Source organism: Salarias fasciatus, chromosome 8 (assembly GCF_902148845.1).
Source record: "Salarias fasciatus chromosome 8, fSalaFa1.1, whole genome shotgun sequence".
NCBI lineage: Eukaryota > Metazoa > Chordata > Actinopteri > Blenniiformes > Blenniidae > Salarias > Salarias fasciatus.
Genome location: NC_043752.1, coordinates 14094824 through 14120726, shown reverse-complemented (window position 1 = coordinate 14120726; position 25903 = coordinate 14094824). Strand labels below are relative to the sequence as shown.

At 39.7% G+C, this 25903-nt stretch overlaps 2 protein-coding genes across 3 annotated transcripts; one reads left to right on the top strand and one right to left on the bottom strand.

Moving 5' to 3' along the window:
* Positions 1-14: 14 nt before the first annotated feature.
* On the bottom strand, positions 15-7954 carry adam9b (ADAM metallopeptidase domain 9b). 2 transcript variants are annotated; one of them, XM_030098097.1, is made up of 22 exons: positions 7808-7954; positions 7569-7672; positions 7417-7490; positions 7192-7264; positions 7009-7085; positions 6402-6588; positions 6222-6284; positions 5958-6029; positions 5670-5839; positions 5496-5583; positions 4911-5041; positions 4559-4730; positions 4195-4287; positions 3899-4094; positions 3549-3660; positions 3172-3352; positions 2929-3015; positions 2741-2846; positions 1790-1919; positions 1609-1687; positions 1346-1404; positions 15-1259 (listed from the first exon to the last, which is right to left on the bottom strand). In XM_030098097.1, exons 1-22 carry the CDS (start codon positions 7875-7877, stop codon positions 1136-1138), a joined length of 2448 nt encoding a protein of 815 aa, XP_029953957.1. In that variant the 5' UTR covers positions 7878-7954; the 3' UTR covers positions 15-1135. The 2 variants fall into 2 exon arrangements, with proteins under 2 accessions (XP_029953957.1, XP_029953958.1); XM_030098098.1 differs by having other exon boundaries at positions 1364-1404.
* A 675-nt stretch (positions 7955-8629) lies between these two features.
* Positions 8630-25631, top strand: LOC115393423 (poly(ADP-ribose) glycohydrolase). Its single transcript, XM_030098408.1, has 17 exons — positions 8630-9083; positions 9158-9246; positions 9356-10062; positions 10225-10347; positions 10531-10617; positions 10966-11040; positions 14122-14214; positions 15016-15170; positions 17320-17399; positions 17499-17559; positions 17684-17759; positions 19168-19315; positions 22402-22480; positions 22940-23048; positions 23714-23819; positions 24919-25047; positions 25214-25631. The coding sequence occupies exons 1-17, from the start codon at positions 8971-8973 to the stop codon at positions 25387-25389; spliced, it is 2406 nt and encodes an 801-aa protein (XP_029954268.1). The 5' UTR covers positions 8630-8970; the 3' UTR covers positions 25390-25631.
* The last annotated feature ends 272 nt before the right edge of the window (positions 25632-25903 follow it).

Below are 25903 nucleotides of genomic sequence, written 5' to 3'. Positions count from 1 at the left end.
AATTCAGTGGAAGCTCACTTCAAACCATCTTTATTTATACAGCGCTTTTAAACAATCAGTGGTAGGGCCAAAATAATATACACAAATAAGATAATATCTAAAAAAAAAAAAAAAAAAAAAATCAAATAAGTAGCTCACATCAGTATCATCTTGTCAACACACACGCAGAATCTGGACAATATGACACACCACACTTTTTATTAATATCCATTTCCAGTCATTACCAACATGAGCATACAAAAATGTAAAAAATGTCACGGTTATTATTATCCTGTTAATACATTATTGTTTCATATTCTTTTTCTACCCTTTTAATCCTGTCCACTTGTTGCTACAATAATACACATTTTCCCTATCTTGAATGCGTTAAGGGGGTGAAAAAGTCCATTTAAAAATCAGTTTCAAAAAGGGAGTAGTAGAATAACATGTATTTTAACAAGGCTACAAAACGTTTCTACCAGATGGTTTAAGGACTACGACCAAAGAAAACTGGTTTTTGTTCATTAGTTATCATGTCTATGCATGATATGTTTTCAATGCAGGACCACAAGTAGAGATTAAAGTCATATAATCAACACTTTTACACCTGTCAATGTGTCTTTTTAGTTAATTCAAATAGGAGAAGATCATGAAAGCATCTCACAACTTCCATGATTGTTTGAACAACTCAACAAGCAAAAACCAAACCTATTTTTTGCATCACATGATATATCTTACATATCTGCCATTTGTTCCTTTGAAACATTATGAAATTTAAATGTGAAAAAAAACAATAATGTAAATGTCCCATTTCTCATAATGTTTATTAAATCAGAATTACACCCAGTAAAAATCCTAAAAAGAAAAAAAAAAAGGCTTTTCAATACTTCGGAAAAAATTCTAGCATCAAAGATTTAATATGCATTTTGTTCCTTCATATTTTCACCCTTTATATACATGCCATTTGTTTTAAAGCTTAGTAAAATATATTTCAATAAATATTAAGAAGTTTCCACCACCCCCTTAATACTACCAACATTTAAAAAATGCTGGAATAAAGTAGTGATCTTATGATTTATGCAGTGTCTTGAAGAAGAATCTTGAGCTGTAATAAACGTCACAGATGTAAAAAAAAAAAAAAAAAATGAAGTGTGTATCAAATGGGTGGCACTTTTGGTGGGATTGGCCTCGGCGCTCCAGGTCCCTGAACATGAGATGTTGGTTTTGGAGTAGGATCATTTTCAGCTGCGCTCCAGTAGTCCATTTCTCCATACCTGAAACTGATCAATCATGATGAAAGTTAATTATAAATCTGTCATACAGGGTTGCTTGCGCAAAGAATACTTTAGCATGTGAATGAACACACAGAGGAGTTAATTCATACTCAGACTGAGGTGGTGGGATTGTAGATGGATTTTCACGCCGCTAGAATTAAAAGAGAAAAGAAAGACAATTAAAATCAGTTTTTAAAGATATACTCAAAACTCAACTGTATCAATTTTTACTTGTTCAATTTCTACCTTATCGGATCTGCATTTTGAGTGAAATTGGATTTTCCTCAGCATTAAACACATTTCTCTCTTCTCAATAAAGTGACTGTTACACAAACACTGAAAACACCCTACTCACATTATCTGGTCCTGGAGCAGGTGTTTGAACACGGGCATTTGACTGTTGATTTGCATTTCTGTTTTGAGTATTATGAGGCCTGAAAAAGGATAATTCTTTTGAAACTCACAATATAAATCAAAATACAACCTTAAAGTAAAATTAATCAGTATACATAATTTTAGGATGAGCTGATGCTTACTTCACTCCTCTTTTAATGCAAGGGTCGAAGGACTGTCGCCTATAGACGTAGAGCAGCCCCACAACGACAAGCGTGACGACAGGAACCACCAGGAGAAAGAAGATAAGCAGGCCATTCCTGAGCGAGTAATCTGTGGTGAAACGGTCAGATGTACATTAGGAATACTATATAAATTGATGTTAATGCCTTTTAGATGTTACTTCTTTTTTTTTATGTTAGATTAACTGAAAATATCAGTGACACATCGTTTCATAACATTTAAAAAAAAACACACAACAGAATATTCATAGTGAGAATTGAGCTTGATCGTAACTTTCCAATTCAAAAAAGTCACAAATAGGGAAAATACTACCACAGTCAAACCAACAGAGATCGAAAAACAACTGAAAATCCTCATACACCTACTGTTTACATTGTTGGAATTTTACTCAAAAATGTAACTATGTCCACAGTACTCTTTTCCAAACCAGCCAAAAATGGTACTTTTGAATCTATGGATGTTTTACATTATAGTCAATAAAGGTCAATTAATAGTTTCTATATTTAAAAAAGCAAACCTTATATGAAATCTCTATAATGATACAATCTGTAAATAGTAATTTAAAATTTCTCTCTATAGATTCTATGGTATAAGTTACACCTAACTATGAGAAAAGTTACCTATGAGGGTAGAAAAGTAAGCCCAAATACTCGCTAATCACAGCAAGTTTGTTACTTTCACCCCTGGAGGATATAACACTTTATGACTGACTCATATGAAGCATGTATGGCTCATATCAGTCCCATTTTCCATGATTAAAATTAAATTTAGTGATGCCTTTAGAGATGTGTTTATATTGTTTCCATAATCAGCCAAAATGAATTAGAAAAACAAGAAAAGTCAGCCTTTATAAAGAGCCTCTGAGACTTTCTGTGTTCTTCCTCTTGAAGTCTTTTTCAGCTTGAACTGACCTATCATCGCCGGGCCGCTATTTATGCTGCCGCCTCGTCCTGCCGTGACACAGAAGGGAGGCGCCCAGCCATTGTTGCAGTGGCAGTTCCCTTGATCATTACACTCCTGTGGAAATAAAATAGCAATATTTTAAAAAGTCAGGATCACGCTTACGACTGATCAAAGAAAACAGGAAGTGTGGATTTACCCCTCGGCCGTTGCAGGTCTTGTCAGCGGTACAGTCAGTATTGCTCAGAAGAGCAGAAGCATTCACGCAGTGAAAGTCGAGACAGGCCTGAATGCAGGAAAAACGTAAAAATGCCAGTTTATTCGTTTATTTTGTAATACAAACGTTGAAAATGCTTCCAGGGAACAAATTAAATCACATCAATTCCCATTGAGTCGTTCTCTTTGAAATGTAGCATCAGACCTTTGCATGTAGCATGCTTACCTTTCCTTCACCACAAGGGCTGCCAGGCTTAACATAGGCGGGATCAAGCACGTCTGTGCCCAAGTGGAAGTCTGCATTAACACAAGTTTTCCCTTGAATTATCTGGATGGTGACTTGGGCACCAGGAGGCGGGTTATTCACGTCCACATTCGTGCACTGCACCTTTCCACACATGGCGTCTCTGCAGCACAGGATCAAAACAGCTGTGAGTCCTCACAATTCTTCCTACTGCTTTATAAGTACAAATAAATGGATTTGAATTTTCAATTCTGAAGTGATATATGCTTGGAATAAATAATTTTTTTATTGTCAGTGTTACAATAGTATACCCGAAAGTTCTTTCATAACATGCGATGAATAAAAACCAGAGCGCTTACTCTACTGCACATTTTATGAACGCTCCACTGCTGGTGACGCCACAGTTTCCAAACAGATTTCCCAAAGTATTTGCATGACTGAAACAGATGTCATCTGCCTTTGTTGCAGGATCTGCTCAGAAGAGAAATTGTATAAAAAAAAAAAAAAGAAAAAGAATGAATTAAAAACAAAAATGTCAAAAACTGTGAACTCATTTCAGATGGAATTCAGACTAACATGTTCTAGACTTTTCATGTTAATTACACAGAGTGGTATATCAAGTATACTGGTAATAGGTAAACACACCCAAGACTGACGAAGAGGACAAATCCTCCACTTTCCTCAAGCGTTACCAAATAACTGAACTCACCTGGTGTGAAGAGTTGCTTGCACTGGTCGTCGTATGTCTGACAGCGACCTTCATAGCAGTACGCAGCGGCGTTTTCACAGGGCAGACCATCCATTTTATAGTAGTCTTCAGGACAAAAGGCACTGCTGCCATCACAGTACTCGGGGAGATCACAGGTGTTGGCAGAGTTTCTGCATGGCGTTCCAGACACGACAATCTGAAATGGAAAAAAAAAAAAAAAAAAAACACTTGTCAATGTTACCTTTTGAGGAAAAAACACATTCAGTTCATTTAGTGGTGAGTAACCCATTCTATACCCGGCAGTTATCGCAGCAGGCTCCATCAGCACAATTGGCCAAGGAGGATGCAAATGTGCAAGTGTTGGGATCACAGCATTTATTTTGGCACTCCTGTTAGGAACAAAAAAAGCACAAAAAAGGGCTGAAGGTGAAATCTGAAGAGTGAACACAAACAGAACAATTTCATCTACTTTTGTAAGATGTACATCTAAATGTAAAACCATTATCTTATAGCTGAAATATATGTCAGGGAAAATATGTATTTAAATAACATTTGACCTTGTGCATTAAATCAACTGGGAAATGATAAAACTTTAAATTAGAAACAATTCAGCATTGATTTCTCTTATTTCCAGAGTTTGTTTGACTGGCAGTTCTCTACCTCTGGTTTGCCGCAGTCACACTGCTCCCCTTCATCCAGGCGGCCGTTGCCACATTCAGCTTTGTCGATCACATCAGACGGCGACGGTGGGTTTCTCAGACATGTCCCTTTTCCACGAAGAATGAGACTCACAAAGTTATCCTCACTGCAGCTGCTGAACGTGGTGGCACCGCTGCAGTTTCACAGAACAAATCATTCAAATTCAGAAAGCATTGGAAAAAAAATAATCAGCTTTTTAAGAATTTTCAGTTGCATTTATTCAAAATATGCTCTTTGTTTGCACATAACTGCTACATAAAAACTTGCACAGTTATATAAATGAAATACGAGACCGTATGTGGGCAATATTTACCCTGCAGTCGCTGACATGATGCAGCTTCTGCCGTCACACTCGCAGGTAGCCAAGTCATGATTCATGCCCAGGTTGTGCCCCATCTCATGAGCCACCACAGTGGAAGCATAAGCCAAATTGTCATTCCCGAACTGTATGAAATAAAAGAGAAAAAAACAACAATTTGCCAAAAACGTATTCGTCAAGCATGTTTCAACGAACAGTCCAGTCAAACATAAATTATACAAGGAACTTTGGTCGAGTGGGAAACCTTCCAATCCAAAAATGGGATGTTTCGTCCCCCATCTCTCCTTCATTACATGTCCAAGTGTTCTTACGCAAAACGAAAATTGTACTTAGTATGAAATTAATTAATCAAGACATTAACATCACAGCTTTTACCATCCAAACAAAATCGCCTCGTCATGGAGCGTAGTCAAACTATGTTCAAGTCTGACCCGTTTGACGAGGAAGCATGAGTGTACAGTGCACTTCTACAACATGCCATCAATAATTCAACAGGCATCGATTTCAAAGCAGAAGCTCGCAGTGCTATGTCAACATGGAGCTGACTGGTGCGACAAGCCAAAGGGAAGAAACACTGACCACATTGATTCCTCCAGAAGAAGCTACCGAGCAGACTGAGCCCACATAGGCCATGCCCAGCACGCCTGAGTAAGACGATGGCCGACCGCTGACAAAAAAAACGGGCCGAGAGGTTAATCACAGGTTTGCGTTTCCATTTCAGACTGTGCAGTTTCCGTAAAACACATTACTTACACAATGAGTTGACCAATGTCGTGTCTCTTTGCTGGTATCAGAGTACTTTTCCTCCAGTTGACAAACCTTCTCAAAACCTCCCCAGCAGAGCCCTCCACACTAAAAGGATTGCTGTCCTTAAAGATCTCCACGCCGATCAGCACAATACGGATGTTCAACGGCTTGTAGTACTAGAACACAAAATGGAAAATAAAAGAGTAAGAGGGCAGAGGATCAATACAGAATAAAACCAAACTTAGAACCAAACAACCAAGTATATTTTATCTTGCAAACTACTTTGAATCTCACCCCATCCAGTAGATTTGCCATCGTCACCATCTCATCCACTACTGCCGTCTCATTTCGATTCTTGAAAACATACTGGCAAAATGACCGAGAAAAGAAAAAGCACAGAGGAAATAAACACTTCATATCAATACTGTAAGTTGCATTGTGTTTTTTTTTTAACTATAGACTAAAGCACATAAAAAAGGAATTTAAATCTGAGGGAAAAAACAAGTAACAGATGGCTACGCAAAGGCAAAATTCATATGTACAAACTCAGGCACTCACCCTCTGGTTATCAACAACGAGAACCAGCTCGACATAGCTAGTTTGTGGTAAACTGCGTCTTTCCTGTTAAATAAACAGACATTATAAACGAAAAGTAGTCATTCAAGTTTGCAGACTTTTAATTCATTTTGGAAGCAGTTCAAAGTGCAAATATTCCATGATGTTGGTGAGAATCCTCACCCGCAGTAGAGAGGTCAGCGACTGGCCAGGCTCGAAGGGTTCGTGGGTTGTTGTGTCCTCATTTACAACCCCACAAGCGACAGGCTCTGTCTGGAGATCTTTCAGGAGGTATAGAAGATGGTCGTTGGAGGCAGAACGGGGCACAGGCTCAAGTGCATAGGTCTCATTTCCGAGGACAATCACACCCCTGCAGAGAGGCAATGCAGAACAGATAAATCAAACTAGAAATCTCCCAAGTCTGTACTAAAGCAGATATGTGGCACAGCTTCATGGTATTATAACCAAAAAACAGAATAAAACTAGTGGGGTGTTTGTTCTACCTCTGCCTTTTACTGGGTTCAACACAGGAAATGAAAACTTGCATTGTAGAAAAAAACAAAACAATCAATAGATAAATGGATGCCCTTCCTCGAACCACCTGGTTTTGCACCCAGGGTTGACAGCCAACTTATGTCTAATACCAAAGTCATCAGTCAAACTGATTTTCAAAGCAAAGCCTGTGGAATTACATTTTTAAAAATCCATATCATAATTATTACATGCATTACTGGATTTTTTTTTACTAATCAGATCCAATCTCTTAAACTGGTATGAAAGAAGTTCAAACCTGAGACCAGAACATGTGCTCACTGCCACTAATGACTTCTCATATCCTTCAACCTCTCCATGGTAATGGCACTGCATCTGGATGGGGGGATAATCATGATAAAAAAAGTTTAGTGGTGCATTTTTTCTTTCTTTTTTAAAATCTACTTACAATTGCTACCCTCAACAATTTGTATAAACCTACATGTTTCCATGAATATGACGAATTCCTGGTGGAATCAGATGAACCCTGTAGAAATCTGGGGTGCAGAAAATCTCTGAAGCAATGAAAAACACAGGATATTTAATCTGAAGCATGATCAGCAGGAAAAAATGATGTCAGCAAATGTTGGGAAAGCAATATATTACGTGCACTGAAAACTATTGTGCAACCTTTGACTGTAATACCCAAGACCAGCTCTACACATACCTGTTCTTCTGTAAATGAAGAATGTGCTTTCTGTCGTTTATGTTGAGTGAATATGATATCTGATCGTCATAATTCTGTTAAAAATGGAAATACACTATTAGGTGGTGTTATATTAAATATCAATCGCGTAAGTAATTACATTTCGTATCTACCTCTTTCAGTTCGGACGTGTTGATGCTCCGTCCTTTTCTTTGAATCACCTGAGGATTCACAATGGAGTACTTGGAAAGTTGTTCTGTTAATCCACCCAAAACGTCTACAAAAAAGAAAGGTACAAAAAAACTTTTAGATGTAATTCCGAAAGTAATCGGTGACCTGTTTTCTTCGGATGAAAAGAACACATGCATACACACATGCATATCGACAAATCCCAAGTACGTATATGTCTCACCTGTGTTTTCGGCCCGATGTACGAAAAAGAGCAAGAGTAAAAGGCAGAAAGCGTATGTTCTGATCATCATCGCTGTTTAAGTCTAGGACTCTATTCCCATTTGGCCTAAGAAAACCTCTTGATAAGCTTTACTTCCTTCTCCTGGTCGACAGGTGTATATTGATGGGCGTGGCCAAGGACCGGTAAGACGACCCGGAGATAATGGAAAGGGGCGGTACTTTAAAGATTAATCATACATTTCATTCAGACAGGCTTGAATTCTGCTCAACTAAAGTGATTTTAAAACACTGTTAATGCTTGTTAAAGCAGGGTTGCATGACATGGATATATTATAATGCCCAAATAAACTGTTATTGAATGATCTGATGGCCCAAGGATGAAAACTGTTTGATGGTCTGTTGGGCAGCAGTTAGGTGCTGAGCTGGATTAGATGGAAATCTCTCCAAATTTACCAAACTCTGGGTGGAAGGGGAGTTAAGCTCTTTTTTAAAATCAATATAAAAATGTTTTTGTTTTGTTTTATTACTCTTATTTACTCACTTTTAATCTGTCATTGAATGTATTTCTTATTTCTTGGCTTTAATTTGAACGCTTTACAAAGTGACTTTTGTACTTTTGCTTAATATCTTAATATACTTTTCCAATTTGTTACCAGATTAAATATATAATAATAATAATAATAATAATAATAATAATAATAATAATAATAATAATAATAATGATTTTTATTTATGTTCAGCAATCATTTATCATTTTTAGGAAGTCTCGCGGTATTTCATTGCTACTGACGTCATCAAATATCAGGAAGTGTTTGATGTTTTGACTCCGGTGAGAGTGCTAATGATTAGCTTTAGCATTTACAGTATAAAGTATTTCTCTGTAATGTTTATATATTACGTTTGAAGTTCCTTTTAATGAAGTGCTTGAATTACCAGGTATAGTACCCATGTAGTTAGCACATAAGATAGTTTCGGTAAATTACCGTTATTTAGTCTTTGACAGCGGTAATGACAAAGAAAAACAGCAGTATCAAAGAAAGACGAGTGTTTTGAATACTTGTAAATCGCTTAGTTTAATGTCGCTTCAAGCACCACCAAGTACAGGTGACTCGTTTCCCAAATACATCGCTGTAATGAGCCTTTTGGAAACAGAATGAGTCGTACATGGCTTCATACTGCAGATCAAGAGTTGTTCATTTGCTGAAGAAAGGACTGCCAAATCAAGTCCGGATCAAGCCAGTCAACACTTCATTTTTGGTGTCTGTTCAAGTTACATTGTGAGTAAACAAACCTTTTTTTCAACTACTGATTTTGTTTACACATTTACCTAATGGATCTCTGTGTTTTGTAGAATGACAGCAATGGCAGATCTTGAACCTTTAGCAAAAAGACTGAAGGTCGAAATAAATTCTCCAACTTCACCTTCATCATCTCACCATGGTATTGTAATTTGACTGTATAAAAAAAATCTCTTACCACATGTGATAATAATTATTTTTGGCTTCGTTTTAGTTTCTCACCTTTTTAAAACAGTTGTTTACCTCTTCAGGGCCATTTCAGAGCAAAGACGGTGTAAAACAAGCAGGACAATATGTTAAACCAGAGGCCAAAGTAGAGAAATCGAAGACTGGTGAAGGTGGTTTACTTCAAAGAAGTGGAAGGAAACAGCAACTGAAGATCAGCACTTCAACTCTGGATCGATGGTTGGTTAAACCATCAAAATGCCCCAAAACTGCTGAAGTGCAGCAAACTCAACAATATGTTGAAATGCCTGATGACGATGCCTTTCCAAGTACTTCAACTCAGTCTCCAGACTGCCAAATTATCGATAATCTTTCTGTCTCTGACACCGATGAAGATACCCAACCCTTGACACCACAAGACTTGGTTCAAGAAATATCTTCATCACCAGACTCTCAAGATTCTGGAAGCATTGAAAATTTGCAAACGCAATCTCGCAGTGATGAGGGATTCGAAAAGCTTAAATCTGAAACCCCCTCAGCAAGTTCAGCTGACTCAGTCAAACAGAGAACCAAAATAACACACTTCTTCGCAACGACGTCAGCGCCAGGATCACAAGTCAGATCACGTCAGTCCGTTAAAGATCCAGGGAAACAAGATCCAGAGGATCCAACAAGCTCTGCCGATGTTACATGGTTGGGGACACCAATCAGTGAACTAAAGAGAATGCCAAAATGTGGTGGACCACTTCCTCCACTGAAGAATGCTCGTAACCGGGACACAGTGATGATTAGGGTTAGTACTGTTCTTTCTTTTTAATGATGGGCATCAAGGATTTTGGCAAAATTTTTTGCAAATTTCTGCTGTAATCTACAATCTTAAACAGATTAAATTTCTTCAAGTCTTGCACACTAGTTTTTTATGTGCTAATGTCATTTTTTTCTTTCCTACTGACAGACCGACCTTCTTCGTAGTGGTAAAGTTCCTGTTCCACATCCCACTGAGTTTAGAGATACTTGGGACGATGCCCATGTAAAGATGCCTTGTTCCAGCAGAAACTTGTTTCCTGTTGTAGATGAGGTGAGGATTCAAATGTTTCTAGACTTGTAGAATATTACTAGTACAACAAATGTTATAATCTTACAGCCTGTTCAATCGTCATTGAGTTTGGGTCACAAGACTGCCATTGTTGCTTGCTTTCATGAACCCTTTACACAACTTGTGAAGGAACTATTAAACAATGCAAGATTTTTTTTTTTTAAGGAAACAGAAGAACTGCAGAACAAGAGCCGATGGGAACTGATCAAGGAAACTTTAAGCAAGGAATTTACTAATCCACTTGACTTGAAGGCAGGTGTCATATTTTTGTTCATTACTGACCAAATTATTCTGGCTGAATGATGCTTTTTAGATGACAATACCATTCCAAGATAAAGGTTTGTGTTAAAGATTCAATGCTAAACATCAAAAAATGGGTAACAATATCCAAAATAAAAGTTTAAATTGAGGCATTTCCCAATTCCCAGCACTGTAGTTGTTGTTTCAACATCATGCCATGAGATGGCGTCATTGACCCATAAACAGGAACAAATGCAGTCAAAATGGTTTGTCTTACATTGAAAATGTTACTTAAAATAATAATTAAAAACAAAACTGACTCCTAATTTGTTTACCTGTTTGTTTGTTTGTCTCTCACAGAATGCCATATTAAAATACAATGCGTCACACGCCAAGAAATGGGACTTCACAGCTCTGCATTTGTACTGTGTGAAGGTAAATATATTTTTTTCATTTGCTACAGATACTGATTACACATTTTATGGATCTTGGTGTTTCCAAACATTGTACATTTGTCATCTGTAAATGTGTCATCTGTTGTTTACAACAATCAGTTTCCAGCAGGTGTGCTGACCCATGAACATTGGTCAACATGCATATTGAAATTATTCCTAAAAAGTAAGTCTTTGGCTGGTGGAGCATCTGAGCGTAACATTGTATTTATGAACAGAAGGTATTTTGATTTTATTTACTTAGAACATGCTGAATATCTTTATGATTCGGTATCAGGGGCAAGGTCTGGTGAATTTATAACTTCATTTGCGGAAAGTAGTCCATGCTATTTTGTAATTTTCCATTATCTTATCTCTTCAAGGAGAACCTCAGTTACATATTCATCTAGTGTGGTCATATAATGTAGATGCCCTACATTCACACAAGCATGATCACAAACTTGTTATGTAAAATGTTTAGCTCCAGCCCTTATGTAAGTAAAATGTCCCAAATCTGCGGCTAAAGAAATGTTTGTATAGAGTTATTCAAAGTAACTGAGGTTTTTTTTTTTTTGTCAAATCAAAGTGTCCAGTTCTGAGTTTTTGCCAGCACACAAATAAAACATTCAGTAAGTCAAAGGCAAGGTGTGGTTCCAGTCTTGTGGAGGGGGGGAAAAAAAATCACATTTGACTCATTCATGTGTGTCATACTTTTTTTTTTCTATTGCCAGATAAGTAATTTTATTGACATGTTAAGTAAAAAAATAAAAAAATAAAAAAAAACCATGACTTGCATTGTCTGGCCAGCAGAGCACTGCTGGTTTAGTGGTTGTTTCTCAGAATTTGGCATCTTCTCTGGGCCTTGTTTGGAGGCCATTCATCATCCGTTGTCTTAATGTGCTCTGCGTCATCCTGTATCAAGAATCAGGGAGGGCTGTACGACTGTCTGGCGCTTGAAGGAGATGGGAATATTCCATCGAGAGAGGTGGCTGTGTTGTGACAGGAGTTCTTGATATAGGAAATACTGAGCCAGACAAGTAATAGGCTTTATTTTCCTTCTGAACTGAAAGCACTCATGCATCTTGAAATGTGTTGCACCACCACAGCTACATGTTTCAATATTATCTCACATTTCACATGAAACTGTACTTGTAATGCTTTTGTCATGAATGTCAAGATGCTGAATGTGTTCCTGTCATTTTGCAGAAGAACACTAATGGATTTTGCGACAGTGGGGAGTGTTGCAGCCCTTCACAGGCAAAGTGGGAGTAAATAATTTAATCCTTTGCCAAAAGGTCATGTTTAGTAACATGTCAGAAATGAAAGAAGGCATGCATTACATTTCTGGGAGTGCTTTCAATCCAACACATCGAGAATTCTAGTGATTGTTTTTATTGGAGATTTTTCATATGGTCTTTGTTTATTTGTGTCTAAAAAGACTCCGTTACTCCCACACAGCTGTGATACTGAGAACATTTCAAATATCAATGATGCTGTATCTGTGCTGAGGTAAAGAATTACATGGATAATTATATCAGGCATTTAGCTTAAATGTTCTTGATCATTATTGAATAGAAATGATTGACTGTATGTGGTCTAATTGTAAAAATATATGAACTGAACTTTCACTGAGCTACTGCAGACATAAACCACTTTAATGCACACACTTTGTGTCTGAGCCTTTCAGAATTCACCAGGGGTATGTCACTGTCTAAACCACACACGTTTATGTGAAATGTTTCTTGACAAAATCAAGCCCATGCCCACAAGAATGAAGTGTCTGATAAAATAATGAAAATAAGATTTCAGAGCAACCTCTCTTTTTTTTTTTTTTTTTTTTTTTTTTTAACAGATTTTCAGTTTCCAATTTAAAACTAAACTTTGTTAATCCTCTGCCAGATTGTACCAGTCTGATTTTGAGTGTCAGGGGAAAGTGGACATGAATGGCATGGAGTGACGGCCCCAGCGTCTTCATTGAATATTCATGTCAGCATGGATACCTCATGAATAACCGAACAGCCTTTGACAGACAGCATCGGATTTGTTCATTTCTCTCTCAACAGTCCTCTTGGTCCTGTTTTCACACTTCTAAACACTTGGGTTTTTTTGTTTGTTTGTTTTTTTTTTTCACCTGGTCACCCTTCAGCAGATCCGGTCACACAGATTACTTTATCGCTAAAACCTGAGAAGAATTGGGAGAGAGATGTGAGAGGCTGTGCTGAGTCTGTATGGGAGCTCTGGTCTTTCGCCACACACTCCCCCCTTGTCTTATTTGATTGCTGTGTCAGTTTGCGGTGATGTACAGAGCTGCACCGAGTCATACAGAGAGTTAGTTGAGCTGATTTGATGCACTGTCTCCTGCTGATTTAAAGAGCTTGGCTTATACTACCTCAGCTATATCTGCTGTCTCTCCCTGTCAGCCGCCTTCATTTATTAGGCCCGTAGGAGCAGTTTATGATGTCAGCCAGGTCATTACTTATGACAGTGTTTAGTCAGGCTTCCTTTGCCATAATATAAATGTCCCCGGTTAAATCACCAGTCGAGGCTCCTTGTCCTGGGAACACACCGTCCTCTCCTTCTCAAACATTCGGCCATTTGAATCTTTGCCAGGAAGACTGTTTAATTCGTTGGCATCGCCGCGTAGCGTTGATGAAATTGCCCCGTTATGGATCATTGTGAGATTTGTAGCCAGAATGGGTTTAAATAATGGTAATATGTAATCGCAGTTGTCTGTGGTATTCATGAGAGTTGCAGAGTCATGAATTGGCTGGTTTTATTATATATTAAATCAATTGTGGAACTAAAGCTTTATGTATTTAACACTGTGATGACATATAGTTCACAGAACAATATAAAAATAGTGTTTTTCTTCATGATATTAAATCTGATATTCCATTTATGACCAGCTTTCCAGACATTTTATTACTTTTTTTTTTATTGATTTATGAAGTTGTACATAAAGTCTTCACATTTTGATGTGTATGAGAGTTCTCTCTCACACTAATCAACGCAAGCAGCTAATAATGTCACAGCCGGGTTTTGTGGCAAAACAACAAACATAAACAGATCTCTCGCTCTCTCCAAGGTCCTGGAGCCTGATGCTGCCGAACATCTGTTTGACTCCCTGCTGCCAGACATGGTGCAATTAGCACTGAGAGCATCTGAGCTCTGCACCAAGGTAACACCCATCACGAACCAAAAGGAAAGTGACTCACTGGCCTGTGACACAGTAGATCACTGCAGCAGCTTGACCCCAAAGGTCAAGACGTGACCAATAAACGCGTGAAGCGGTCGTAGAAATGGCGAGGTCAAGGCACGCCGCGATCGGTGGTAATTTGCCAGATGCTTTACAACCCCTGTGGTCATCTGGTTGTTTAGCATGTGGATGATGAAGTGCAATGTGTGTGCGGCGGCCAAAAAATGTCTCTTCGTTTGGCCAAGCTGCTGGGATATCTTTCGTGAGATTATTTCTAATTAGATTTAGTTAACATTCACAGTACAGCAGAATAAAAGCCAAACAGAATCGGGATAGAGCTTTCTTTATGCGATTTGAATATAATCTAATCTCTGTGTGATAATAGAAGTTTGTTGCTTATTGCATTTTTTTTAATCCTTAATAACTTCTTATGACATTTCAGTGGGTTTTTGTTTTGTATTCAAAATAGATAGTTTTTTAAAAGTCGAATATTTGTATTAGAGTATAGCAGACCACGAAATGTGCCTTTTTTGCAGTCATAATGTAGCGAGCTCTCTGCAGATGTAGATTCAGATGCTTTTATATATATAACCTTTACTGGGTGCATGCCTCTGAAGCACTTGTATTAATGGATTTTGATTATAATTGTAATGACTGATTCAAGAAGCAAAGACAAGGGCCAATTCATTGCACTGACGTGACACACTTCAATGTCTTGTTTGGTAAATTGAACAAACTAATTATTTTGACCTTCCTCAGTTTGTACTTCTGTTCCTCCTCTAGCCAATACCCCTCCTCAAGAGGGGCATGAACCACTCCATCACCATGTCTCAGGAGCAGGTGGCATGTCTGCTCGCCAACGCCTTCTTCTGTACCTTCCCCAGACGTAACTCCAGAAGGTCTGAGTACAGCAATTACCCAGACATCAACTTTTTCAGGTGAAGTCCTGATGATTGACTTTTAATGTTTGAAGTTACATCGTCCGGCTGCGAGTTATGCTGCTGTGACAACTAACTTCATTTCCATGAGGGGGCACTACTGTATGTGCTTTTCTTGTTGTTTCATCCTCCTGCTGCAAATTTAAACATTCAGCATTTACACAGTGAATGTGTTGTCTTAAACCCACTCTGCCTTCCACAAGCAGCTCCTTCAGTTTTTTTTTTTTAATTGAATCATTGCAGTATTGTTCAATGAGTTACAAACCATAGAATATTGTGTCCAAGCAGAGAAAAGATTTAAATGAAGAAAGAAAAATACTGACTGAACAACATTTTTCTGTATTTTAAATACAACAGGAGACTGGTAGTATTAAATTTTAAGGGGATTTCTGACAAAATGTTAAACGAATTACAAGAACTGTGCAGACAACAGCAGAGTAGATGAAGAAAAGGTTCACGTGGAAGTTTTGATTTGATTAATATATTGATCATTTCGTTTTCTGGCTCTGTTGATCATTGCTCCCACCTCGGCTATTCCCATGTTTTTTGTTTTTTGTTTTTTTGTATATTGTACATTTGTTTATTGATTTCTGAAGCATTGCATTCTCTCTCTCTCAATCTAACCGTTTGTAAAGACATTCAACCTCTAAATAGTGGAGCAGTCAGAATTTCGTCCTGGTGGTGTAACGTAAAATCAGCCTGCAGATCGCTGCTCAGTCATGTCCCCCATCTCTGTTGGCATCACACTGTAATTACCTAAATGGAAAGGGAAATTAGATTAACATTGACTCAGATGGCTGCTGGGCCAGTGGTTGCATCACAGAAAGCGGTAGGAGAACGCCGTCGCATCAGAATTTCATCCGCATAGAGGTTTGTTTATGAATGGAAACAAGTGGGAGCGTCATCATCTTTCTATCTAAACGTTTTTTTTTTTTTGTTTGTTTTACATATACAAGTCATTTTAAACACTTCCTGTTCATTTTTTAGTTTTTTTGCAAGTTTGCTCATTTTTTTAAATCTTGGTGTAAAACGTTTGCTGACACTGAGGTTGCATTTTTGTGTTGTTTGTTTCGTGACCTCCCCAGTCAGCAAGCTTTTCTTGTTTTATTACAATAATGAATTGTTGCATCAAGTCAGCAGGTTAATTTTCATGTTTTAAATAAAGGTTTTGTTGTGTTGGTATAAACACTGAGTTACATCACAGGTTTCTACTCATCTGCAGCAGGTATGTTGATGTTATATAATTGGTATTAAGTCTCATTTCCCCAAAGATCACGGTGTGATTTGGTACCAAGAGGCGGCTCTCACTGGTGGCCAGCTTATGTCGGACATTTTCCCCGAGGCCCTCACGGGGCTTGATTGCTTCCAGGGGCCGTACAGGGGGAAAAAAAGCAAAATGAATGCTGGACTCAGATAAATGGCTTTCTCGGACCCCGAAGGGCTCTTAGTGCATCAAGCTTTTGTCGTTATTTTTTTTTTTTTATCCTTTGCAAAATTCCTCTCTTTGTGTTCTTGCATGTGAGGTGGCCCGTCGAGCTTTTTAAAGAGTTAGCTTGAGAGAGCGAGCGAGAGAGGGAGAGGGAGAGGGAGAGAGATGCTGGACTTAATGCTTAAAGTGCATTCAAGCCCGTTCACTGCACCTCGCTGCTGCGAGCAGCTTTGTGTGTCAGAGTGTGTGTTATGTTCCAGGGGGAATGATCTTTTGCCTCCTGAGGACTCTTGTTTCTTTAAAAGGGACACCGGGCTTCTTAATGTATCCCCAAAGAGGAAGCCTTGTTTCCTTCTCTCTTCCTTTTTTGTGCGAGTGCCGCGAAGTGGCTTCATGAGCGAGCGCTGTGGCGGCGGGCCTCGGGCAAGTCCGTTGTCGCAACAGTGAAGGAGCTCCGGCATAATCGGCTGCTGACTGAAAAGGAAGCTGAGTGAGGGATGAACTAATTCATATAAAAAGTTAAGGCATGACTGAACTCACATGGCTAAAGTGGAGGTTATGTGTCTCTGCAGCGCCGCTTACATGGGGAGCAGTTTTTCCTGGTCCTGGCTAGGGCTGGGATATTTAGTGTACGACATGCTGATTGATAATCTAAAATATGCTGATTTTATATCTGTTACATGACATTAAAGCATCTCATTAATGTCTTTTTCCCTTCAGACTGTTCGAGGGTTCGTCTTCAAGGAAGATTGAGAAGTTGAAAACACTGATGTGTTATTTTAATAGTGTCACGGAGCAAAGTGAGTGTTCCCTTTTTGTGGTTGTATTAGGAATTAAAAAAAAAATCTGATGAAAATTGTATAACACACTTTTGACATCTGCAATTTCTGTTTTTTTAGTGCCGACTGGACTTGTAACATTTACCCGAAAGAAACTGGAACAACCACCAGACTGGGAAAGGTTGAGTATTTTGGAGTTGTAATGATTTATGATTTAAAAAATAGTATAGTATTTTTTTTACCAGATGGTTTAGCATTCTATGAAATCATAGAGAAACTTTATTTTCTATAATCTTATGTTTCAGTTCACAGACGCTGCTCACAAGGCTGCACATTACCTGTGAAGGGACCATTGAGGAAAATGGTTATGGGATGCTTCAGGTATGTTATTGAGAAGCAGTTTTTCTAAACATGAAATCATTTTACTGACTTTCGCATAAATAATCGTCTTCAAATAGGACAGTGGCCCCCAGGCCTTTCTGAGCAACAGAAAGCCTGCTGGGGGATGGGATGGGCTTTTTCTCAGGAAAAGAAGAAAGCCTGATCGTGGCACACTTGGTAGAAGAGATGTTTCTTCTAACGCTTGGGCATGCTTTTCCCCCTTTGTTGAAATCAGTCACCGAGTTTCCACGCAGAATGCTTACTCCTGTTGAAAAGGCCTTTGAGGGAGTGTGTGCTGGGACTGGGGTCAAGGCCTCTGAGCCCCCTCTGCTCTCCGTGACGCCCACGCTTCCCGTGCACGCTCCGGCTTTCACCTTTTGTTTGCCTCCGGTTGCCACAAACTGACAGTTGAAATGCACACATGACCAGCTCCGGGGCACGCCGCAGCTCCGATTGATGGATGCTCTGCTCGGGCGGGGGTGGTGGTGGGGGTGTTGTGCCGAGGAGCTGACAGCTTGTCAAAGCCGACTTCAGAGGCCGGCTCGCTGTCCCAGAGTTGAGTGACCAGTTTGGGGAGATCTGCTTTCAGACTGCTGCGCACCCCTTGGAGGGTTGTGAGGGGTTTGGGCGGGACAGCCTTCAGGCCAATGAGCAACTATCAGATCAAAATCGTAAGATTATATGTTCCATATGACTGAAACAATTGTCATGTTTGCATAAGTGAAAATAAATATCTAAAAACTCACATTAAAAAAAGGCAAATCTGTTTTGACTGGAGGAAGATGTTTACGTTGAACTGCAGGACTGCTCTCCTGATTTGATGTTGGCAGCAGCACACTTAAGTGTCGCTCCAGGGGGGAGCTGATTTTGGCGTAGGGGACAGATGTCTGATTAATGCGAACACCTCTGGCCACCTTCCCAGTCAGCCTGTCAGGGATTCTGTCATAAACAGAATAAAAAAAGGGCAGAGACCATTTTGCGAGGTGTTTTCCTCCTGTTCCAGTGTGTGGAAGCTTCATGTTTCACCACCTGTTTTTCCTAAGACTATGACATAAATCTGTACGTTCTACATTTTTCTTCTTCAGGAGGTAAGTGGTAGCCTCGAGCTCAGAGAAGCAAGCTTGTATTCAGAGTTTCGCAGGGTCAAATCCCGCAGCCGAAGTGTTGTCGCTGTGGGTTTCCAAGCAAGGCTCCTGACCCCCGACTGCTCCGTGGGTTCCACACTAGCGTAACATACTACCAGCCCACGCCTGGTAGTATGTGTAGTTAAGGTTAACTATGAATAGAACAGGTTAAATGCAGAGACACAATCCCCCCAAGGTGATTAATAAAGTATGATTTCATTCTTTCTTTCTTTCTTTCTTTCTTTCTTTCTTTCTTTTCATCCACCTTTGGTCTCGATCTGCAGGTCGACTTCGCCAATCGGTTCGTCGGAGGAGGCGTCACCAGTTCTGGTCTCGTTCAAGAGGAAATCCGCTTTCTCATCAACCCAGAGCTGATTGTTTCTCGTCTCTTCACTGAAGCTCTGGGTCACGATGAATGTCTGATTGTCACAGGTCAGTGATAAACTGAGTTTTCTCAATCATTAAATTCCACAAAAACACACGTAGTAGTTAATAATTAGTTATGAATAACCTTTTGAGATCCAATTCAAGTGAGATCCATGACCTGTGTTCACTCTCTCTTATCTGACCATCGATTTATCGTTTCACAGTGTGAATTGTCTTGTTTTTTTGTATTTGTCCTTGTCGCGTTTTGTCTTGATTGGCTGCAAAGAGTCGAGACTGGAGACTCGGCTGTCCTGATTGCTCTCTGGGGTCTTTTTTTGAGTCTGACTCTTCCTCAGAATTGATTGTCTGTAACAAATAAGCTGAAGATAGGCCAGTCGACCCAGTAGCCTGCGTCAGACTTCAGAAATCCCAGCAGGAGGCTGATGGCTCTGTGTGTGTTTTCCTTCTTTTTTCATCTTGTACTGTTTGTATAGACAGATGTAGCAGATTGGTCGTGTTGAATGAAGGGCTGTGACAGGCAGTGTAATATTGTGATAGCTTGTTGAAATTAAAATATCCTCGTAGTTGAGATTAGTAGAAAATAAGTAGGAACAGTTTGAAATATCTGCTGAATCAGCCCATGCTTTATTGATCAATTAAGAGTTGCCAATAAAGCGTTATAATTAGATTATTCCGTGTGTGTTATCGTTATGCATATCATAGTTTTCAAGCGTTTTCACTTTTTTAATTTTATTACATAAAAACGTCACAAATATGTCATGATCTGTGGATCAAACCCTTTTTTTGTATCAATCGAAGTCCATGATGATACGAATATCTTTTAAGAGTCGTCATCCAGAAACAGCTGACGTGCTGCTTTCAGCACACAGGTTGGACGATCGCAGGAGTTGCAGCACCAGAGACTCCACCCTCTTAGTCGTACCGCAGCGAAAGAGCTCCTTGCTTTTGGCAGAGTCACCTTCAGACTTCTCTCTGGCGCTCTCTCTCCCACGCCTCCTCTTACACCACTTAACTGAATTACCTTGGCCCAGAATTAATTATAGCTGGAAGACCTGCCCAGGACCTTCTCCACTAATGGACTCTTCCATTCCATCATCTTTATTAAACTCTGCCCGTATATTTTGTCCCCTCGTTCTAGAAGTCCGAGCGTTAGCTGCATTGTGGTCCTGCGGTAAATCATATTCCCCTGTGATACATCCTGGCATACAGTAGAAGAAGCTAATGGTTAGTACCTCTGCACAGAAATTTGCAAAAGTGCCCAGGCCTAATTGAATTCCCCCTGATTGCTAGATATGGGGGCTGCCATTCGGCGGTCAAACGTATAAATAGCACCAAGGAGAAATCATATGATTCACTTATGGTTGAACTGAACAGGAAATACAGGACATCCGTGTTGCCAATCAGAGACAATGGCAAAGATTTAGTTTTTCGTGGCAACAGTTATGCGACTCATTGATAATTTTTGAATATTTCTGTTGTTTGCTTTTTGTAAAAAGCGCTAACTTCCATCCATACAAATATAATCTAATTTCTCCTGCAGCACAGCTTGACACTAATTCTTGGTTTTGTCTTGAGATGACAGTGAGACACACATCTGACCTTTCGGTATCTCATCCGTCACCGTTACAAAACAGTTGGTTTTTGATGCATTTGCACTTGAATAGACCAACCTTCAAGACATTGTGAATCCGACCTGCCGATCTTCATGCAACCTGTTCACTATTTAGGATTCATTTCTGATACTTGGACATCTCTAGGCCAAGATTGATCGGCTTGCCACCAGAAATGATTTTTAAATGACAAATGGGTTGCAGGAAAATCAAAAGTAGAATTTATTTTGTTTCTGGAGAATGTACCTTTCAAATGCAAATATGGTGGGTATCAGAGTTTGAAATTTCTGGAGAATCTGTAAAGGTTAAGTGTATGCGTGGACTGTCTAGTTTGAAGAGAGGAGTGTTATCAGATTGTGAATCGATCTAGGTCTGCATTCTACAGTCTTATTTATAATACCACTTCTAATATTTTTCCAATAATTGTTATCACATCATAACAACCCTGCATTTCTATTACATTAATTTAATAGATTGACATTTGTAAAAGAATATTTTGCACTGACAGGGCGAATATGTGCTTAACAGGATACTGCTTGTCAGTCATGGTAATGTTGAGGATGTGTTCAGTAAAGGACAGCTGCTTGTCAGGGTGTGCATGGTGTTTTTTTTCCATTATTTCATTTTTCCCTCCGATTTTCTGAATTATTAACTGCTCTATGATAATGGCCCAGCATCCTTTCTGAATGCCTACATTTCTGATGTTTGTAAGAAACTAAATTCAGTAAGATATGATTATTAATATGTAAAATTCCATTTGTTGCACTGGAGGTGAAGCAGGTCCTCATTCAAGATGGCGGCACTCACTAAGGGTTGCGTTAATTTAAACCCTTGTTGTAGCAAGGGGGCCTGCAGACCAGCTTCCTTCGTCCCCATCAATGATTCTGTTGCCGTGTCGTATCAATCTTGCAATGCATAATTCATCTGATTGCTAAATTAATGTCTATCCTGTAGTGTGTGCTCTGGAGACTCCCTCCCCCCTCACCACATTTCCTCGTACCTGCTGACCAGCGCTCCACTGCTAATCACTTGATATATTTACTCTGCAGCATGAAGCGTCTCTGCAAGCGCCCTCGACAGCCATTTACTAATGAGCACTAATGAGAGGGAAGTTCATTTGCAGCTTTATTTGTTTGACTGTGTTGTTACCTCCAGCCCCTCTGGTCCCCTTTTGCAGGTTTTGAACCCTCCCCTGTGGGTTGACAATCAGTCACTGCTTCTCATTTCATTAACTGTAATATGATTGCTTAGTTTTCCTCATCGATTTGAAATTAATTTATTTGTAAATGATCATTTAAAGTGAGTTTGCTCAGGTGTTTTAGGTTCTGCTCAGGAGCCCTAAATAAGCCCCACCCACTTTAATGACCAACACTGCCTGGAGCCAGACAGGGCTCAACACACACTGTAACCACACTTGCATCAATAAAACAGAAAATCTTCTTTTCAGATCATGTCTCCAAAAGAAGAGATCCTGCTGTTTGCCAACAAATGCTGTATAATTGATCTCCTTGTTTTCAATAGGAACACAGCAATACAGTAAATACAGCGGCTATGCACAGACCTATAAATGGATCGACTCCCACCAGGACACCATTCCAAGGTATTCGCTCCATCTCGGTGCTTTATGATGCTTTACATACATGACATATAAACAGTTTGTATCAATTCTTTTTTTTTTTTTTTACTGCCACTTAGTTTGTCTGGCCTTTCAGCTCGTTACAGTACTTTGACCTAAAGTATCAAATCGATGGATTGCCGTGACCTTTTGTGCAGACATTCATTGTTCCGGAGGGTGAATCCCGCAGACTTTTAGTGAAACATCTCATCAGTTTTAAATGGATTACAGTGAAAATTGATACTGATATTCATGCCGCCCTCTAGATGAACACTGCCACCTGACCTTTTTTCTTTAACCCCATAATGATGGATACATTTCAATTTGTCCGCCAATCATGATTCAGGAAGCAGCATTTCTGCTGAGCATCAACACGAGGAGCATGTTATTGTGAATACATGCCAGCGATGGCACCACTGGAAGACTCTCTGGATGTGTTTTCAGGGATGCCTGGCAGAGGAGATGCACTGAGATCGTGGCCATCGATGCACTGCAGTTCAGGAACTTTCTTGAACAGTTCCACCCATTGAGACTTGACAGAGAACTCAATAAGGTTATTCCTTTATTCATATTTTACCTGTTTTTTTCCCCTCTTGTTTATCTTTGTATTAAGCGGACTCACTTTGCCGTGTAACTTCAGTTTTATTTATGGCTGCAGCAATGTTTACATTTCTGGGTATAAATATATCAATAATGGATGTGTCATTTGCACGTAATATCGGCTGATGGATTGTTGTGTTTGTAGAGAATAAGTGTAATTGTTTTCATTACACTACCCATTAAACCCAGAATAAATTTATCAACATAATTGGCAATATAACAATTAATCACAGTTATTACATTTACATGTTTTTTTTTTTACATATATATAGCTAATGTGTGTCCTCATGTGTAATCTTCCCAGAATAGTCATGTCTATTCATTATAGCAGATCAAGACGTTGATGTTGTCAAGTCGCTGTCAGGAAGCATGGAGCAGTTTGACAGCTCTGACAAGGCCGTGAAAAATGCACCAGCACGAAGATCAATCCTCTTTCGAATATTGTTCATCTGCCCTTTCAGAAGAATTTATGACTGGTCAATGGGGGGGCTGTACACTTCCCATTCTTTTTTTTTTTTTTTTTTGCGATAGCCTTCTCTTCTGTCCATGTCCAGAGCCCTCTCAAATCTTTAGTTTGGAAGTCAGATCTTGATTCTCCTCACTCTGTTGCCATTACAGGCATACTGTGGCTTTGCTCGCCCTGGAGAAGAAAGGGAAAACCTGGCAGCGGTGGCTACTGGGAACTGGGGCTGTGGCGTTTTCGGAGGCGACACGCGCCTCAAAGGTGAGCTGTGACGCCGCGCTGCCGTCAGCAGGTTCCTGTAGCGAGGAGCGACAGGCTGTATTCGCTCCGGTCTAATTGGACTCTTTCCTTCGATGTAACGGAATACATTTCAGATTGAAGGGCTGTAGCAGATCAGTGTGGGCATCCATTTGTCTTCCAGGAATACGTTCATTTACTTAAGGCCTATTCGTCGTCTTCCTCCTATTGATCAAATGACAAAGTTAATATGTTTCATTAATAGTGAAATTGATCGCCCGCTTGACTCCATCAATCTGTTACAGCTCTCTGTCTGTGCCTTGCATCACTGTCACTGAGCAGGGAGCTTGAGGACAGATTTTTTCCAACCATTTATAGTAGTGGCGCCACTTCATTCCAACACATAGAAAAATTCCTCACAAACTATATATATCCTTACATATTCATCAAATAGATGAAGCAAGGTAAACTCTTCCATAGGTACAATCGCCTACTGTCTGCTTCATGACATGCGTCTAGAGAGGAGACTCTTCTATCCAGATGCTGTTTTCTTCCTGGATTTACCTTCAAAGCCTCCAAAGAAACAGATCTTTTTGAGGAAAGCAGTTGAAACGGTACGTCGGAGAGGAACCGCTGAAATGTAGACATATTCAGTTTAGCCCTCATCTGACAATGTTGATTCGGTTCTGCTCATTAACTTGGCAGCGTCTCAACGTTCATTAATCAGCAGACATATTTCCAGTCTCTTAAAATATTCACAGCTCTCCAGGGCCAGACCGAACCTCCCTTTGTAACTAATCCAGAGTTCTCAGTGGGGGTGAGACCTATTCCCCCCGATTGCTTAGCTTCTACAGTAGCAGCCACAGAGACTGCTGCCGCCTGGCTCTGAACGGAAACACTGACGACTGGATGGCTTTTCAGACCTCAGTGTATTTATTAATCTTTGTTGTTTTTGCTCCCAAAATGTGTTAAAAAAAAACAAAAAAACAACTTGAATCTAAATGGCCTGTATTTTCAGACAGTTTTAATGGCATTTTGAAAAAGGTGATGTCAGTTGCTGTGCCGAGGCATTATTTGTGACTCTCTCCTTGTTAATCTTTAACACAACCTTCTTCTCCTCCAGCTCTGCTTCAGATGCTGGCAGCTGCCGAGGCGGGCCGGGATGTAGTCTATTTCACCTTTGGTGACAGCCAGCTCATGACAGATGTGTACGACATGCACTCTTTCCTCACTCAGAGGAGCATCAGTGTTGGTAAGGCGCGCCGCCATCCTGTTCACAGAAATTGTTTCTTATGGAAAAAAAACAAAAAATGAATAAAAATGCTGTGATTTCTAATGATTTTATTATAAAATATTTATTTTAAGGAAAATCTCATCTTTAAAAACTGTGCAATGCTATCTCCTTGTCCGTGTCCCAGGGGAAGTGTACGATCTCCTGGGGCAGTACTACAACTCCGAGATCAGGAGCTGCGCCGCTCGCCGCCCTGACGTCAGCCTCTACTCCTTCATCTACAAACAGGTCGACTCCTCCCCGACATCCGACGATCCCGACTCGAGTCCAGCCAGACGGCACGTACCCGCAGACCGTCACTGAGGTCAGGTGACCGATGAGTCACCGTGCCTTATTTCCACAAGATGAAACACCTGGTGATATCAGATATCTGCCTCAAGCTTTATTTTATTTTATTTTATTTTAGTTGACGTATTGTGGGTTTTCCCGCATGTGGCTCTGACCACTTGCTACTTAAAAAAAAAAAAAGAAAATGTAGCTCGGAAATCCTTTCCAGAAACGAGCTGAACTGCAGGAGGTGGTTAGTTATGACCCTGTCTGGCGCTGCAGTCCAAGCTGCGTTCATTTCGCAGCAGCTGGTAATCCGGCAATAGATTGAGCTTCAATGCGATGCAATTGTGATTTTAATGGTGAAGCAAAGGTTGCCATCCATCTTCTCAGTTTGTCATGTTGCCTTTTTTACACCCAGACATATCCAGCCTAATTGAATTGGCTGTCAGAAATCAAGTTAAAGGGAAAAAAAAATAACAAGATTGGTGTTTGGAAAGCTGGGAGCGGTCTCAGGAAAGTGGTTTGATTTAAAGAGCAGCCCGGCTCC

Coding starts and splice junctions, on each gene's coding strand:
- adam9b (XM_030098097.1), bottom strand. CDS start 7,877: ATGATGATCAGAACATACGCTTTCTGCCTTTTACTCTTGCTCTTTTTC. Junction 5,042..5,495: donor CTTCTGGAGGAATCAATGTG/GTCAGTGTTTCT, acceptor TATTTCATACAG/TTCGGGAATGACAATTTGGC. Junction 3,661..3,898: donor CAAGCAACTCTTCACACCAG/GTGAGTTCAGTT, acceptor TCTTCTGAGCAG/ATCCTGCAACAAAGGCAGAT.
- LOC115393423 (XM_030098408.1), top strand. CDS start 8,971: ATGGCTTCATACTGCAGATCAAGAGTTGTTCATTTGCTGAAGAAAGGA. Junction 10,063..10,224: donor GGGACACAGTGATGATTAGG/GTTAGTACTGTT, acceptor TCCTACTGACAG/ACCGACCTTCTTCGTAGTGG. Junction 17,760..19,167: donor ATGGTTATGGGATGCTTCAG/GTATGTTATTGA, acceptor CTCGATCTGCAG/GTCGACTTCGCCAATCGGTT.